This window comes from Thalassophryne amazonica, chromosome 8, assembly GCF_902500255.1.
Source record: "Thalassophryne amazonica chromosome 8, fThaAma1.1, whole genome shotgun sequence".
NCBI lineage: Eukaryota > Metazoa > Chordata > Actinopteri > Batrachoidiformes > Batrachoididae > Thalassophryne > Thalassophryne amazonica.
In genome coordinates, this window is record NC_047110.1 from 84611009 (window position 1) to 84627924 (window position 16916).

At 42.1% G+C, this 16916-nt stretch overlaps 1 protein-coding gene across 2 annotated transcripts in view; it reads right to left on the reverse strand.

Annotated features, from left to right (window-relative positions):
• Positions 1–355: 355 nt before the first annotated feature.
• Positions 356–16916, reverse strand: part of rassf7a (Ras association domain family member 7a) — a 50710-nt gene continuing 34149 nt past the window's right edge. The window contains exons 3-6 of one of the 2 annotated variants that reach the window (XR_004562278.1): positions 11734–12662; positions 3623–3794; positions 849–3519; positions 356–812 (exon numbers count right to left, since the gene is read on the reverse strand). Coding sequence is in view for 1 of the 2 variants with exons in the window: in XM_034176859.1 (XP_034032750.1) it covers positions 618–649; positions 3412–3519; positions 3623–3794; positions 11734–12662 (1241 nt within the window). In the remaining variant the exon portion in view is untranslated. The remainder of the gene's footprint in view (positions 813–848; positions 3520–3622; positions 3795–11733; positions 12663–16916) is intronic. The other variant, XM_034176859.1, reaches the window with a different exon arrangement.

Consider the following 16916-nt stretch of genomic DNA (forward strand, 5'->3'; position numbering starts at 1 on the left):
CTTTTACGGTGTGACGTAGTGTGTCAGTTCAGCCGTAACAGTAGCACCTGTGACGCCAGGATGTTTGCACCGTTTCCCTCTGCTTCCAAAGATAAACTCTATGAACTTCCAGCCACCTGTGAATACTGCCTTTAAAACACTCAGAAATGATCAGTATGCATCATACAAGGCACTTTGCCACCGCAAAAAATCAGAGCATGCATATTTCAATAGCCATAATATATTTATAATGCACGCCACATAGGAGCATCACGAAAGTGTAGTTTTCAGAAATGTACATTGGTTTGTTGTTTATTTACTGGAGAGTATTCTGGATGCACCACACGTCAGAAAGCACAAATTAGTCCACCACAGGTTATCTAAAACACAATGCACCTTTTATTATATTTAAATACATAGTAATAATTGTGCTAGGTAAAAGTTTCCTAAAATTTTTTTTTTACATTTCATACAGATACTCTGCATTGTTTACAATAGCAAAACTGTAAATATATTTTTCTTATGTATGTACAATATGTATATGAGATTGAATAATGACATTAATTACAAAGGAAGTGGTTAAACCAAACAGGTGAGAGAACAGTGAACAAGTTTCCCTTGGCCCTGTGGTCCATGTTTTATCTCCATGATGACTCTCTGGATGTCAGGACTGCAAGACACAAAAATAAGCGTGGATGATGATCCTTTTGGAAAACACTTTGTTATCGAACAGCAGGAGCGCCCTGGATCAATAAAGATTGTCACACCACCCTAAAAGAAACGAGATGAGTCAGATCACCAGCAAAGGACCAATACTGTGCTTGTTCCTTTACCTGGAGGGGCTGTGGACTGTGTGCTTGTTCCTTTACCTGGAGGGGCTGTGGACTGTGACCCATGGCAGTATTCTAAAGCATACTTCTGACTCAACTGTACAGCCTCCTGAGCAAGAAAGTGCTATTTAAACTCACAGAGAAAACACCACACTGAAGGAGAGAGCACACACGGAAGCCCACAACACTTTGACCTGTCATCATCATAAGTGCTCAGGTGCAGTAAGTACTGCTTTTTGATGCTGTGGACTGTCCATCCAAAGTAAAGAAAATAACATCTTTTTTGGTTCACAAAAGTTTGTTAGAATTTGATCTTTAAGCTACAGCGTGTAGGATTTAGTGCCATCTAGGGGGGAGTTTGCAGATTGCATTATGTCACCAGTCCCAATTTTGCTTCCCTTTACATTTTTCCTTCTTTGATGATGGGGATTCACACTCACTTGCCTTCTCTTGTGATAAGCAATACATGCGCGTAATCCTCCATTTAACAAAAGTAGGGTTGTCAAACACGTTAGACTGCATTAACCAACAGAAGCGAGTTTAGAGTGGAGCAACCCCTGATTACACCTTTTTTTCTGTAGTCTTCTAGCCGCTCTGCAAAATACAAAAGGCAGAGGATGTATGTTCCTTGAGGACTACTGTATGAACATGTTGGTGCATCATGGCGGTCTCCATGAGGGGGGCACACTCCCATATAGATAAGCTCATTCTAAGCATATCACAACACACCGATTCATTGTTTGTGGGTACACTAATAAACAGAGGGTTCTACTGCTAATAAACACCCTTAAATCCTATAAATTGTAGCTTCAAATATATGGCACACTGAGACTTGATTCTATTTATGACAAGTCAAATCTTCAATGTGATAACAGCAAAGAACAAGGGAAACCTATCCCAAATGAAAATAAGGACAACAAAGCAAGTAAAGCCGCATTCTCAAACTCACAGATATGCATCCTGGAAGTTCATGGTTTGAAACCTTGTCCATACCTTTGGAAAACTTTAGAAGGCGTCTGGGAGGGTGTTCTTGGTAAAGCAGGAAATTCTGTTATTGTTTTGTGACTTTGTTTAAACCGTGAATTAATTTTTATTTTATACTATAAAAAAATCTGTCATGACCTTTGACATACTTTACCCTTGTTTTTCTGTGGAGCCATATTCCATGCAATATGCAAATGTGGACAAAGCTGGAATATCTTGCAAGGCTCAAATCCTGATGTATTACCTAGCTAGCAACCTTGAAAATTGCTTTCTCTTAAATGGTTTTAGTTTAGAATCAGGATTAGGTTAAAAGTTAGGATTATGATAGAATTTTTCTGAAATACATAAAGAGTTTGGAAATTACTTCAAAACAAAAAACTTCAGGATCTGGACCATGACTTTGCACACTTCAGGAAGTCTTGCGCAGCAGTAGCAGCACTGCAATATTTCACATTCACATTACTGCATGGAGTAGTGATACTTGCTGTAACATTACTGGGATTTTTTCCGGAAGCACCAGGGTTTTGCTAAAGTTATGCTTTTTTGCACCGATTACACTGTACACGGCCAGCATGTTACATTATTACACTGCATGCTAGATCACATTGGTGGACAACTGTGATCTCCTCACTCCAGTTTGTCACAGTGACAGTGACCATCCGGGATGCATATCCGCTAAAGTGAGAATGGTGCATAACCATGGCCATACTGCACTACATCCAAAATGCATCCTTCCATTGAATATAAATGTTGCACCAAATTACAGTGGAAGAAGATAATCTACAAAAAATAAATTGCACTGAATTCATACACAGCGTAAAGTGGGAGGATGCATTTCTGTGTAAGGAAGCACGGGCCAGGGTTTCACATGGGAGGAGAACAGGAGAGTGACATATTTTTGAACAGCCTTCCATGAAAAGCTGTTGTTCTTTGGAAGTCAAGCATCACCAAAGTAGAAGGCAATGTATAGATACACCTGCTTACATATAAACAGTATCCATACACAAAAGGCAAACTGAAAGGACACTGGTATCTTATTTTTCCATGTCGCCGTATAAAAACAGCGCTACAATCAAAATGTCTGTGACAGTCATTCCCAGTGTGCCACGCTAATGTGGTAATACAGCTCGTTTATATCGAAAAGCAGCTGTCGACATACATTTGTTGACTTGGGGGAAGGGGTGACACACTGTGTGTTACAGAGGGGAATTAGGAACAAGCTCCCAGCTGCATGAAAGTAAAACCAAAGCACCAACTGTTAGTCCAGAAGCAAACAAGGAGGGCGGGAGGAGGAGGGTTTGAATTTGGCACGAAAAGATGGCGAGACAGGGAGAATAAACAAGAATGGTGTAGAAATGAGGGTCTGTAGCAGATTCTGCTGATTGTAATAAAATAATAACAAAAAGGACAGAGTTCAGCAAAAGGTTTAGGTGAGAGAGGAGCCACCACACAGATGCGTCCACCACCTATCACCAAACCAGACAGCTGCAGCTGTAATGTTTAAATTCAACCACGCTGCAGGAGAAAGTGCTGGGATGAGGGGTTCTGGGACCAGGAGAGGGGCAGGAGAAAAGCAGAGGATGGACTCTGGTAGCAGCAGGTTCTCACACATACACACCCTCAGGGTTGAGACTGGACACTAGAGGGTTTTGTAGATTGCGTGGATGTCCCAGGAACTGTTTGGCAGTGGGACGAGGTGGCGATTCTATCGGCGTCGCACTGCGGCCTGAGTCAGGAAGAAAAAAATAGGAGGTCAGTCATCCATCCTGCAGCTTAGTGATAAACCTGGTGAGTATCATATGTGCTTTATTTTTGTGCTTCTGCTCTACCGTTCTTGTATCCGTCCTGCAGAAGATGTGCTAGTTCTAACTGCTCCAGCTGCTCCTGGAGTTCTGTGCGAGACTGACTGTGCGCAGGCAGGACACCTGTCTGCTGAATAAACTGCTGCAGGTTGCATTGCCTCAGCTCCTTGTTCAGTTCCTCCAACTCCTCCTGTTTGGACTGACAGGGACAAGAAAGGAAGCTTGAGACACATCAACAGAATTTCTGATGCAAATAGACATGCTTTTAGCTTTCTGTGATAAAGCCAAACAGCATCACTACCATTACAACAATCAATCAGCAAAAATTAAGATCACATTATTAATGTAAGAACTGAGTATTACCATAAGGGGGCAGCAGAAGATACAACACTAATCTCAAAGTGTAAGAGCATTAGTCATCATCTGGCCATTCAAACCACCAAGTTCCAGGAATACTACAAGTAGTTTTCTGATTAGATTGGATTCCAGCAGCCTGTGGGCACAGACAACGATCCAGAACAATGCTCATTTGTGCACTGAATTAATTAACCAGATTCCCAGTAATAAACACGTTCATCAACTGTGATTATTCAAAATATGCAGTGAAGAAACCCTCCAAGGGGACACCGGCATCACCTTTGTGCCCACAAATTAAAGTCTGATACAAACAGTCCAATCAGTCAGTTTCAATCGACCTATCCATTTATGCTGAATCGATGTGTCTGCACAGCACAGGAAGCTACAGCAGTATGATGGAGCTAATAACCCTAACGTGTGTGTGTGTAGTGTGTGTGTAATCTGATGTGCAGCCTGCTGAGTTCTTTCACACTTGCAGGTCTGACACCATTAGCCTGATGATGGTCATGCCATGCTCATCAGTGAAAACACTTACAGAGCCTGGACCAGTCAGCTGAGTGATGGCCGACAGGGAAATGCTCCTCACTAGTACTGTGGATTGGTTTTATTACATTATACACATTATATTAGCAGTCGGTGGACAACTGATGATTAAGTCATTTAACTGCCAATCTTTTTTCAGAGATTTCTTGTAGAATGATACGTGACCACCATTGTCTTTTTGCCCAGTTCGGTTCTGACTCTTGGGATGTGCAACTGTATGATGCACGCCATATCGACTGAGGTGTCTACACATGTATGAGCACAAATATGTTGGAAGAAGTCCAAGAATAGATTTGTAAATAAAAATAGCCAGTGAGAGAGTAAATAGCAAAATTCTCAGTTACTAACCCCCCCCACCCAGACTACTTAAAGGGACACTTACTTGATGGCAAAAATTGATCTTCTTAAAAATATATATCTTTTGAAATTGAAACATAGCTTCATACAGATCAGTAGTGATCTGCAATGGAAGGTATTCACCCCTGACATCAGGGTGAATGTGAGGCATAATTGTAAAGCGCTTTGAGCGTCTGATGCAGATGGAAAAGCGCTATATAAATGCAGTCCATTTAAGGTATCCCGGAATATTGCCAGAATTCATTCATACAGCTTGACCCCGCTAAATTCTATATCTGACAAAGCTGGACGACGGCTAAATGATGTCTCCGAAAGTCAACGTGAGTCCACATTTCTTGTTTCGTTTTGGCTTCAGTGTCCTTCATTAGTGCCGTGTGACCAGGGCGTGACGCAGGGCAGACACATATGGACAAGTTCATTCACACTCTCATGTACACCAATGGTTACGGTAATTTATCATCATCAATTAACCAAATCTGCAGGTCTTTGCAAGTGGGAGGAAGCCAGAACACCCACAGGGAACCCTCGCAAACACCACACAAAATGGACCAGCTCAGAAGCGAACCTGGAACTTTTTCGCTGTGTGGCAACAGTGCTAACCGTTAAGCCACACTTATAGATGTCCTAAGGAAAAATGTTTGGGTTAGGGACCTGTAATTTTAGGATTTTTATTTTTTTTATGTATCCTTCAGGCTCTTACCAACAATAATTTCAGACAAATATGAAAAGGTCATACATCATCCACTGCCTGAATTTTTTAAAATTTGCCTCTGAACATTGAGAAAATGAAAGTAATTTAGTCCAGGTGAAAATTACTTGGGGGGGTGTCTCTGATCACTTTCAGCTGATAAATACTTATGAGACTGTTTACAGGTCAAGACGTGACAATATGTATTATATGTGTGGAAAACCATTAATATATATATATATATATATATATGCTTTGCTCAGGGCTGTCTCTATGTAACTGGCAGATTACAATGATTGTTTCTTTGTCAAATTGTCCATGACACACAAAGTCTCTCTTTCTTCCATCAACCAGACACTGAATCTGCACTGTTTTCCCCCAGAGGTAGACGCAGACAGAAAAACACCAGCACTTATCATTATGTTTTAATCAGTTTTGCAGACACTGAGCTCAAACGTGGAGTCTGGTGGATTGTGGATCAGACACACTGGTCTCGATGGACTTTGCTGACAAAAATGGGAGGACACATTACAATCTACACAACAGATAGGGATGCACAGATTCTGATTCTGGTAGCTGGTGTTCATTCTACTTTGTGTAATTGAAGTTGCGTCTACATAATTGCATTATTTTGCGCTAAGTAACTGTGTAAAGGTTGGACAGGAAGAGAGACATCAGCAATTTCAAATAATCAGCAACAACAAAAGTAAAGCAGAGTGTAAACTCTGTTCTGATAAACTGTCAAGACAGATTTACAGTAGATGAGACAACATGAGCTGTTTTGTTAAAGGTGCATGACTGAAAAGATGGAAGCTGTGGTTCCATTTGAGGAGCTACAATAATCCAAAAAACATGACATCAAAACAATGAAGATAACCTTAGCCAAAGATGCAAAGTGGTCACGTGTGTTCCATTTACATGCAAAAATCTGCACGTGAATGTGAAACGATGCAACATTGCTGCCCACGTACTGTCATACTTCCTTTACACTGGTACAGATGTTAAGCAATAAATCCACTAGAGGGCACAGCCCAGGCTCAAAACTTTTTCAGACAACATTGAAGTGACGGTTGAAGATGCTGCAATAATGTATCTATGGAAAAAAGCCGCAAAAGCCGAGGCAGCAGTGTAGAATTAGCCCGTGAAGCCATTATATACTTCTCAACATGATTATATTTATAAAACGTATCAAAAATTTACCACCATTGTTATGTCTTTGTCACATCCCTTTGGACAGAGTCATGTCTCGCTTAAACAGATGACTACAGGATCACTTCTGTGACTTCTGGTGGTATTTCTCAGTTTCATTTGTATCATAAGCTTTAAGAAAACAACACTAGTGCTGCTACGATGAATCAAATAATCAATCTTTAATTGATTATTCAATTAATCACCAACTCCTAAGATAACCGAGTCAAATTCCTTGTATTCTTGTGGATACTTGCCGAATAAAGGCTATTCTAAGTGTTTTGAATCTTTCCTTTCTAAAATAATGTCAAAAAGTGCTCATTCCAGCTTTTTAAATGTGAATATTTCATAGTATCTTTACGCTTTTCTGACCACAAAAGGAATATCTTTGGATTGTGTTTAAAAAAAAGATATTTAAATACGCTGGGTTTCAGGAAACACTGATTGGGACTGTTCATTTCCTGACATTTTATGGACCAAATGGCCAGGAGTTTAAAGGCCCGGAGGGTTTGCAACAGTGTTCTGACACCTTTCATAACTTTTTCCATAACTGCCATTAAATTCCAATCACAAAAAACAGCAGCTGCAGCAGAAACAGCTGGACTCCAACTCATTAAAAAGGAAAGAGTCGGACTTCCCATTTGAAGCAGATAAAGAGTGATAATTGATTCACAAAAGTCATTTGCAAGCATACCATGATTTCAGACCAAAGGAAACTAATTTACAGAAGAGCCTAAAAGATGGATGCAGATGTGTTTGAACGAGTGACTTTTTTTTTTGCTTTTTCTTATGAGCCCCACCTGCCAAATCCTGCTTTACATCGATTGATTGAGAAAATAATCAACAGATTAATCAATAATGACAATAATCATTAGTTGCAGACCTCACAAACAAAATCTGGATGAGATGAACACAGAGTGTGTGTGTACAGTCTCAGTTCGTATTTGTATTTAATGATGAGCAAAAAAATTAGGCTTAAGACGCCCTTTCTGATGTGGAACAAAAATCCATTCTATTGTTTCACAAGTCTGCTTGATTTCACATCATGAGTGTGTTTCTGTGCAATGAATCTGCGGCGCATTCTGAGTATGAGTTGCATCTGTGTAAAAATACTTCTTGAAGAGGAAAATAAGGCTGGTTTTCCACTGCCAGCATTTGTGGTTTTTCACATATCCGTCATGTTTTCCCCCCGTATTTTTGGTGCGTCGTACACACGTTTGACGACGGCCATTGAATGATTTTTGGAGTGAAAAAACAAAGAGTGAAGCTGGGATTATAAGCAGAAAAAAAGTGCTGGATAATGTTCAGTTGTCGGTCCAATAAAGAAGCAGCTGTTCGACCACCAGTTTGAGCCTACGTTGCGTTGTGTCCCAGCTATTTTTCTGTGATTTTTTTTTTCATTTTTACATCTACAATGGGTAAGTGCACTGTGTTGTTAATATTCATGATAACAGGGCATGACGATGTGATGACTAACGATCTGATTCACCATTTAACTGCATTTCAGTTCCAACATCCATCCAAAATAGACCTGTTGCCTATTTTCTGCACAGCGGTATGTTCTGCTGCAACTGAAACGTACTGCTGCTCGTGGAAAAGGAAACACTGACTTAAGTCTATAATCGCCGTACACATATCACAGATATACAACAGACCGCAGATGGAATGCAAATGTAGTTTGTGGAAATATATGGCCTAAGTGGCACTTTTTCTGTATGTGAAACTCACTTTTTACCACAATGTTTCACAGGGGGCAAGTTGTAGCACATGTGCACACCACAGCGTATACGTAACCCTCAGCTTGTGGTGTGTGCCAAAAGGACTTTTAAATTCCAAAAATAAGCAACAAGGACTAATAAACATATGATGGACAACTTGCTGGATGTTACGTGATGCAGATAATAACATATTGCTGACTCACAAAGGTGGAAATGCTACAAGAAAAACACAAGTCCATTTGATTTTTTTCATCAGCTCCTTAAATTGAGATTTTTGTGGATTCTTGGTAAAATGGGCTCAACTTGAACAATATTATAAAATGTGTATTACCAACCTGTAACAAGGACTTGTACCAAGTTTCATAAAATTCCTCCTAAAAGTGTGAGAGGAGTTGATTTCAGAACACTACGTATCCTTTTTGGGACGGACAGATGGAGAGACAAATATAAATGAAAAGGAATTTTCTATGCTGTGCTTTAGTTGTTATATGTGTGTAGCTGTAAGGCAGTTGTGGATAAAATATACGTATCCAAAGATAAGTCATGCATATTTTGTTTACAACATCAATGAAATAATATGACGTAATCAACAAACAACTGTCTGGTATAAGTAAGTGAATCAGTGATATACAGTCAAGTCGTATGTGATATTCAGAGGTCTCTAGTAAAATGGGCCCAACTTGAACAATATGCATATTACCAACCTATAACAAGGAATTGTTCCAAGTTTTATGAAATCCCTCCTCAAAGTATGAGAGGAGTTGATTTCAGAACGCCTATACCCTTTTTGGGATGAATGGATGGACGGACTGAGGGATGGACAGACAGCCGGACGGAAATCGCCATGACAGAATCCCCCTTTGGGCCTTCGGCCAGCGGGGGATAAAAAACCTTGCAACATATACTCTGGAAAATATGATGCTCATTAATGGAAAACACAGTATTGGCCCTAAAAATTGAGATCATCTGTAGAATGTAGATCCCATTTTATATATTTATTCTAGATTATTCTATATTTGTGGCAAGAAGTCTGCTATATCTGTCTGCTATAATGTCAGTAAGTCAATGTGTCAAAATTTAGTATGAAATATAATGGGAAAAGAACATGTTTATTCACAGAATACAGGCACAAGATCTTTGCCAACCACCTAAAATAATGTGTTGTAAACAAATTTTGAGGTCCCAGTTCCCAATCCAAAAAAGACATGACTGATTTTGTACTATGCAAATCTTTTTTCATCTTTTTTCTCAGACACAAGGCATACAAAGGAGCAAATACTGTTGTAATGGTAACCACGTGCTAAGAGCATGCTGACTGCAGTAGCTCATACCTGCCAAACCCGTTCTGCTGGACATGCTGTAAAATGATTCTTCTCAGAATAAAACATAGGAGGTCTGTCCAAAAAGTAACGGACCTTTTTATTTTTTTTCAAAAACTATATGGATTTGAATCACGTGTGATTGCATCAGCCAAGCTTGAACCTTCGTGCGCATGCGTGAGTTTTTTCACGCCTGTCGGTTGCGTCATTCGCCTGTGAGCAGGCTTTGAGTGAGCACTGGTCCACCCCCCTCGTCGGATTTTTATTGTCAGGGAAATGGCTGAGAGGCTGCCGCTTTGATCCATGAAATTTTTTTCAGAAACTGTTAGAGACAGCCAGTTGGAAACCATTCGAAAGATTCAGATGGATTTTGGTGAAGATTCTGTCAGCATCACACGGATTAAGGAGTGTTAAAACCTTTTTAACCCCTTAACGCCCATTGTCGCATATATGCTACAATCTCTGACTCAAATATGCAACTTACCAAATTGACCTGTATGCCCGTTGTCGCAAATTTGCAACATACCATCATTATTATTATAACATTATAACATAAAGTTATTACCAGAATACCCAATATTACTATCTAGTTTTGTGCAAAAGTAAAATTAATAATCTCAACATTATTTACCATCTACTTAAAGGCAAAAACACACACAAAACATTGTTTTATATACAGCTATATAAATTCGGGCGTTAAGGGGTTACAAATGGCCCACAGCGGCGGAGGGAGCGCGGCGCACCGAGCGGCCATCGACAGGCTGGAACGACAGGATCATTTCTAAACTGAACGCTGTGTTGATCCGGGACATCGTGTGACTACCACAGAAATGGCAAGAGAGCTGGACATAGCACTTCTATGGCACATTCCACTGTTACAGGAGATTTTGTAATGAAAGACGTGCGGAGGATTTCGCGCGTTGGCACGGAGCCGTTTATGGCGCGCAACAAAAAAAAAAAACACCTCCGTGTTGGAAATCATTCAGAAGATTCAGACGGCTTTCGATGGCTTTTCAGTCGAGTGAGTATCCGAGAAATTGTGTAACAGCTGGACATGCCACAACATGTCCTGTGAGACTTCCAACACGGAGGTGTTTTTTTGTTGCGCGCAATGAGCGGCTCCGTGCCGACGCGCGAAATCCTCCGCACGTCTTTCATTACAAAATCTCCTGTAACAGTGGAATGTGCCGCAAAAGTGCTATGTCCAGCTCTGTTGCCATTTCTGTGGTAGTCACACGATGTCCTGGATCAACACAGCGTTCAGTTTAGAAATGATCCGGTCGTTCCAGCCTGTCGATGGCCGCTCGGTGCGCCGCGCGCCCTCCGCCGCTGTGGGCCGTCTTTAAAAAGGTTTTAACACTCCTTAATCCGTGTGACGCCAACAGAATCTTCACCGAAATCCATCTGAATCTTTCGAATGGTTTCCAACTGGCTGTCTCTAACAGTTTCTGAAAAAAATTTCATGGAGCAAAGTGGCAGTCTCTCAGCCATTTCTCTGACAATAAAAATCCGACGAGGGGAGTGGACCAGTGCTCACTCAAAGCCTGCCCACAGGCGAATGACACAACCGACAGGCGTGAAAAAACTCATGCATGCGCACAAAGGTTCAAGCTTGGCTGATGCAATCACACGTAATCCAAATCCATATAGTTTTTGAAAAAAATAAAAAGGTCCGTTACTTTTTGGACAAACCTCGTATTCTAATAAAGTGGGATTTGAGTGCTGAGTTTTGTGTTATAATAGTTTTTCAGAATAATTGCTCATGTGGCAAATTATGCTTAATTTTTATTACTGAATTTTCGTTGTTTGAGTTGTTTTGAGTCTGTATTTGTGCTGCAGTGTGGAGGCTTGAGAGGGATACAGTGAAAAGTAAAGGTAGAAGATGGCCCATAACATGCCCTTCAAATGACAGCAGAAGGACTGATATGGATTTATAGTGGTTTGTCATGAAGCCTGACCTCCCCTTACCTGCAGCAAAGACTCCGCCTTCCCCAGAGCCTTGTCAGTCTCAGACAGCTGCTCTTCCAGCTCAGTCCCATGCTTCTCCTGAATCTGAAGTTCTGACTTCACTGCATCTAGCGACTCTTGGGGACCATTGGCCTTAACGGCCTTGGGTCGATCTGCTTTTCTTTCCCGCTGGATCTCTTGCTCCAGTTGAGTAGAATGAACTGAGAAGTCATGGAGTCTCCGTCCACAGTCATCCAGTTTGGTGTGGAGCTCCCCGAGTGTCCTCCTCATTGCTCGCTCCCTCTCCACCTCTGCTTGCAACTCTTCTTCCCAGTATTCCTCATGGGCAAGCTCGGCCTGGTTCCTCCGTAGTGCTTGCTCCAAAGTATCTATCTCCTCTAATAAGCGAGCGTCAGAGACAGGGGAAGGACAAGGAGATGGGGAGGGACGTGACTCCCTCTCAAGGGCTTCTAGTTGGGCCTCAATGGCCCTCAGTCTCTCTTGCTGGTGAAGAACCTTGCGTAACACGTCCTCTTTGGATGGCCCAATAGGTGGTGAAGGAGATGGGGATGGCACATGTACAGATACAGGGCTGGGAGAAGGGGAGGGGCAGGCTCTCTGCTCTGGGGAGTCCCGAGGAGACCTCTTGAACTGTTTGGCTTTGGATCTTGGGGATGTAGACGGGCCCAGATTAAAGGTGTGGGATTTCTTCGGCTGACTGCGTTTTGAAAGTTCTGGCTCAAAATTCTTCAGCAGCGGGAGGGGAGACGGTCTTTCTTGTTTTGACACAGCTCCATCACTAGTGCTTGGACCAGTACGGCGAAGAAAGAACTGAACCTCACTGCCATGTTGGCCAAGTTTAGCCAGAGACTCCAGAGGCCTCTCTGTTGCCAGAAGCTGTCTCTCTGTGTCCCTAAGGCGCTGGATCAGAACGTAACGACCTGTCTGACCTGGGGATGACATGTGGAGACAGGGAGACTCAGTCAGGGTGAAGAAATATCAGAACAAAACAAAAAAATTACACAGCCTACCTCAGCTGAAATGCCAAAATAAATGACATAAAGGTCATTCCTGTACTTTCTGAAAACTGAATAATTAAACTCATTTGCAGAGTTGCTTATGGACGGGGGTGGGGGGGATTCTTCTCCTTTACTGTAATTTAAGACGTTCTCAGCCTGTTAAGTGAAAAAACATGACAGACGCATTAGGATGATGCCAGTACGTCTGTTGCATTCTGTCAGTGGGAGCAGGAATAAAACACTGCTCCATGACAATCACATAACATGTAAAATTGTTCAAATAAACTTAAGGTTCCACAAAGACCTTGAAATTAGGACAAACCCTCCCTAATGACTTGGCAAGCAGCTCACTCATGCAAGAAGGGGAGTGCTAAATCTGGAGGTGTTCAGTGGTGCTGTAGTGTACGGCTGGAATGAAGCTAGAGGATAGAGGAACAGAGTGCCAGCCCCATCCCAGAATGACCCCTGACACACCACAGTGGGACTTAATTAACAAATAATTAATTAACAAAGACTGCAGGGTCTCAGTGCTGGGATTCAGAAGCGGTTCAAACGTTTAGTCACACATACATGAAGGAATCATTATTTATCTATCTACAAACCCGAGGCTAACGCACGACAGCCATCTGCAAGCATTTTATACAGTACTTATGCAACTACTCTACAGGACTCTCACAAAGTTTCTCAAAAACAGGACAGTTTTAAATGAGAAATTATATAACCTTTACAAAACATGTTTTTGTGTTATGCAATCAGAGCCTGTTTTCAAAGAATTTAAGAGTACAGGTAATTAAATCTACAATATTGTAGGTGGATTTAGAATGATAACAGATCCACTTCCACCAGGTCTATTACCAAAACACTCAATCTACTGATAACGGCAAGCTGACGATGTATCAACGTCAAACAAGACCGAAATCGCTCAAATGTTGATCTCCCGATGTTGTAGCAACATCAGAATACGAGGGCTGTCAATAAAGTATAGGTCCTTTTAATTTTTTTCAAAAACTATATGGATTTCATTCATATGTTTTTACGTCAGACATCCTTGAACCCTCGTGCGCATGCGTGAGTTTTTCCACGCCTGTCAGTGACGTCATTCGCCTGTGAGCACTCCTTGTGGGAGGAGTCGTCCAGCCCCTCGTTGGAATTCCTTTGTCTGAGAAGTTGCTGAGAGACTGGTGCTTTGTTTGATCAAAATTTTTTCTAAACCTGTGAGACACATCGAAGTGGACACGGTTCGAAAAATTAAGCTGGTTTTCGGTGTAAATTTTAACGGCTGATGAGAGATTTTGAGGTGATACTGTCGCTTTAAGGACTTCCCACGGTGCGAGACGTCACGCAGCGCTCTCAGGCGCCGTCGTCAGCCTGTTTCAAGCTGAAAACCTCCACATTTCAGGCTCTATTGATCCAGGACGTCGTGAGAGAACAGAGAAGTTTCAGAAGAAGTCGGTTTCAGCATTTTATCCGGATATTCCACTGTTAAAGGAGATTTTTTTAATGAAAGACGTGCGGTCGGGACGCAGCCGGCGCGGTGCGGCAGCACAGGAAAAACACCTCCGTGTTGATAACCATTTGTAAAATCCAGGTGGCTTTTGATGGCTTTCAGTGGAGTGAGTATATGAGAAATTGTTTAACAGCTGGACATGTTCCAACTTGTCCTTAAGGCTTCCAACAGAGGTGTTTTTCCTGTGGCGGAGCGTCGCGGCGGCTGTGAGCCGACGCTGCAATCCGCCCGCACGTCTTTCATTAAAAAAATCTCCTTTAACAGTGGAATATCCGGATAAAATGCTGAAACGGACTTCTTCTGAAACTTCTCTGTTCTCTCACGACGTCCTGGATCAATAGAGCCTGAAATGTGGAGGTTTTCAGCTTGAAACAGTCTGACGACGGCGCCTGAGAGCGCTGCGCGACGTCTCGCACCATGGGAAGTCCTTAAAGCGACAGTATCACCTCAAAATCTCTCATCAGCCGTTAAAATTTTCACCGAAAACCAGCTTAATTTTTCGAACCGTGTCCACTTCGATGTGTCTCACAGGTTTAGAAAAAATTTTGATCAAACAAAGCGCCAGTCTCTCAGCAACTTCTCAGACAAAGGAATTCCGACGAGGGGCTGGATGACTCCTCCCACAAGGAGTGCTCACAGGCGAATGACGTCACCGACAGGCGTGGAAAAACTCACGCATGCGCACGAGGGTTCAAGCATGTCTGACGTAAAAACATATGAATGAAATCCATATAGTTTTTGAAAAAAATAAAAAGGACCTATACTTTATTGACAGACCTCGTATGACATTGATACAACACTGAAATGTGATTTGGTTGTTGTGTGGGGCGCCAGAAGAGGAGGTACTGCTGGCACCAGAGGGCGCCCTGCCTGAAGTGCAGGCTTCAGGCACGAGAGGGTGCTGCCGCCTCACAGGAACAGCCGAGGTGACAGCTGTCACTCATCAACTGTGACAGCTGTCACCGATCATCTGCACTTCATCCCGGATAAAAGCAGGATGACACCTCCACCACGTCGCCGAGACATCGTTCTTCTAAGGAGGTAATATTCTCAGCCATAAATTAAACTGTATCTTAGTCTGAACTCTTTTTGCAGCCGCTTTCCTGTGGAGCCTTGTCCGCTGATTGGTGGTTTGTGAGAGTGCCGACGTCTTCGCCTCTCACTCTTTCCAGATAAGTGCTGAAACAGGAGCTGCACGAGTGTGTGATTTGAGGTGGAGGTGGAATTCCCACCGTTGTTGTTACTGGGTGTACACACACCCACACTTGACTGTCTTTGCTCTTCGCCAGCAGTACCAGATCCGACACGCGGAGACGGTGGCCACCTGGGGGACTCGGGACCTGGCGGCTCCAGTATCCTTCGGGTTCGGTGGCGGAGGAAATCGTGTGGTTCCGGTTCTTCTTTAGACGGACGTCTCCTATCGTCGAGCCTGCCCACACGACACCTTTATCCATTGACTTTGTATCATTCTATAATCTGCTGTGTATGGTTGTGGCATTCACAACAGTAAAGTGTTCAAATTTGACTCCTTCTATTGTCCGTTCATTTGCGCCCCCTGTTGTGGGTCCGTGTCACTACACTTTCACAACATTGGTTCTGGTTTTGTTCATTTCTGAGGATGTGCTTGACAACATTTTCTGTCAATGCATGTCAAACATATTCAGCAAAAATGATTTTCATATGGACCAACATGCACAGGTGAAACGGAGAAGAATAATAAACAAATAATTAAGCTTCAAATGCCCCTTACAATCAAAAATGATCTAACTACTTAATTTAACCAGGCTAGTTCCATTGAGATCGAGACCTCTTTCAATGGAGACCTGGACAATTATAAAGTTTCCAATTCACCTAACCTGCATGTCTTTAAATGTTGGAGGAAACCGGAGCACCTGGAGGAAACCCACACAAACACGGGGAGAAAATGCAAACTCCACACAGAAAGGCCACAAGTGGGAATCAAACCAATGACCTTCTTGCTGTTAGGCAACAGTGCTGACCATAAATCCACCACGCTGACCACAACTTACACATTGAAGAGGAAATTTTGCCTTATATAGTAAATGCGTCGCTGCATCTCCAGACGTCATATTCAATAAAAACAAAAGCCTGTATCAGTTTTGACTCTTTGCTTCTCACATCTTTTTTTCTTTTCCTCTTAACTGACAGTAATTCCATCTTAATTTCTTTATTTCTCACTCTGAACTTCACTCACAGTCGCTCCTCCTCCACTGTGCCGCTGTTATTCAGCACAGGTGTAATTTATTCATTCCTGTAGTTACTGGATCTTTTAGCCTGTTATCAGAATAATTTCTAGCCTTAGGACCAGTGAAACACAGTGAGAGAACAGATAGATAAATGAATGAGTCCATCCCCTCCAGTTTGTCAACATGACAACTGAAATACAGTAAATGTCATCTTGTATGTCTTCAAGTTAAAAGGACAAACTGATTAAAACGGGTGAATTTTGATGCATCAGATGAATCAGTAAAGCAAATTTATTTTGCCTATGGGAATTAACCTTCCTTTTGGCTTTTTGAGCTTCCCCTGTTTTTGTTTTTTTTTTTTTATGACAGACACTGGGCTAGATATCATGATGTGTGTTTGTGTGTGTATTTGGGAGGGAGGCAGTCAGTCAGTCAGTCATTCAGTCAGTCATGTGACATTTCACTTTTGAG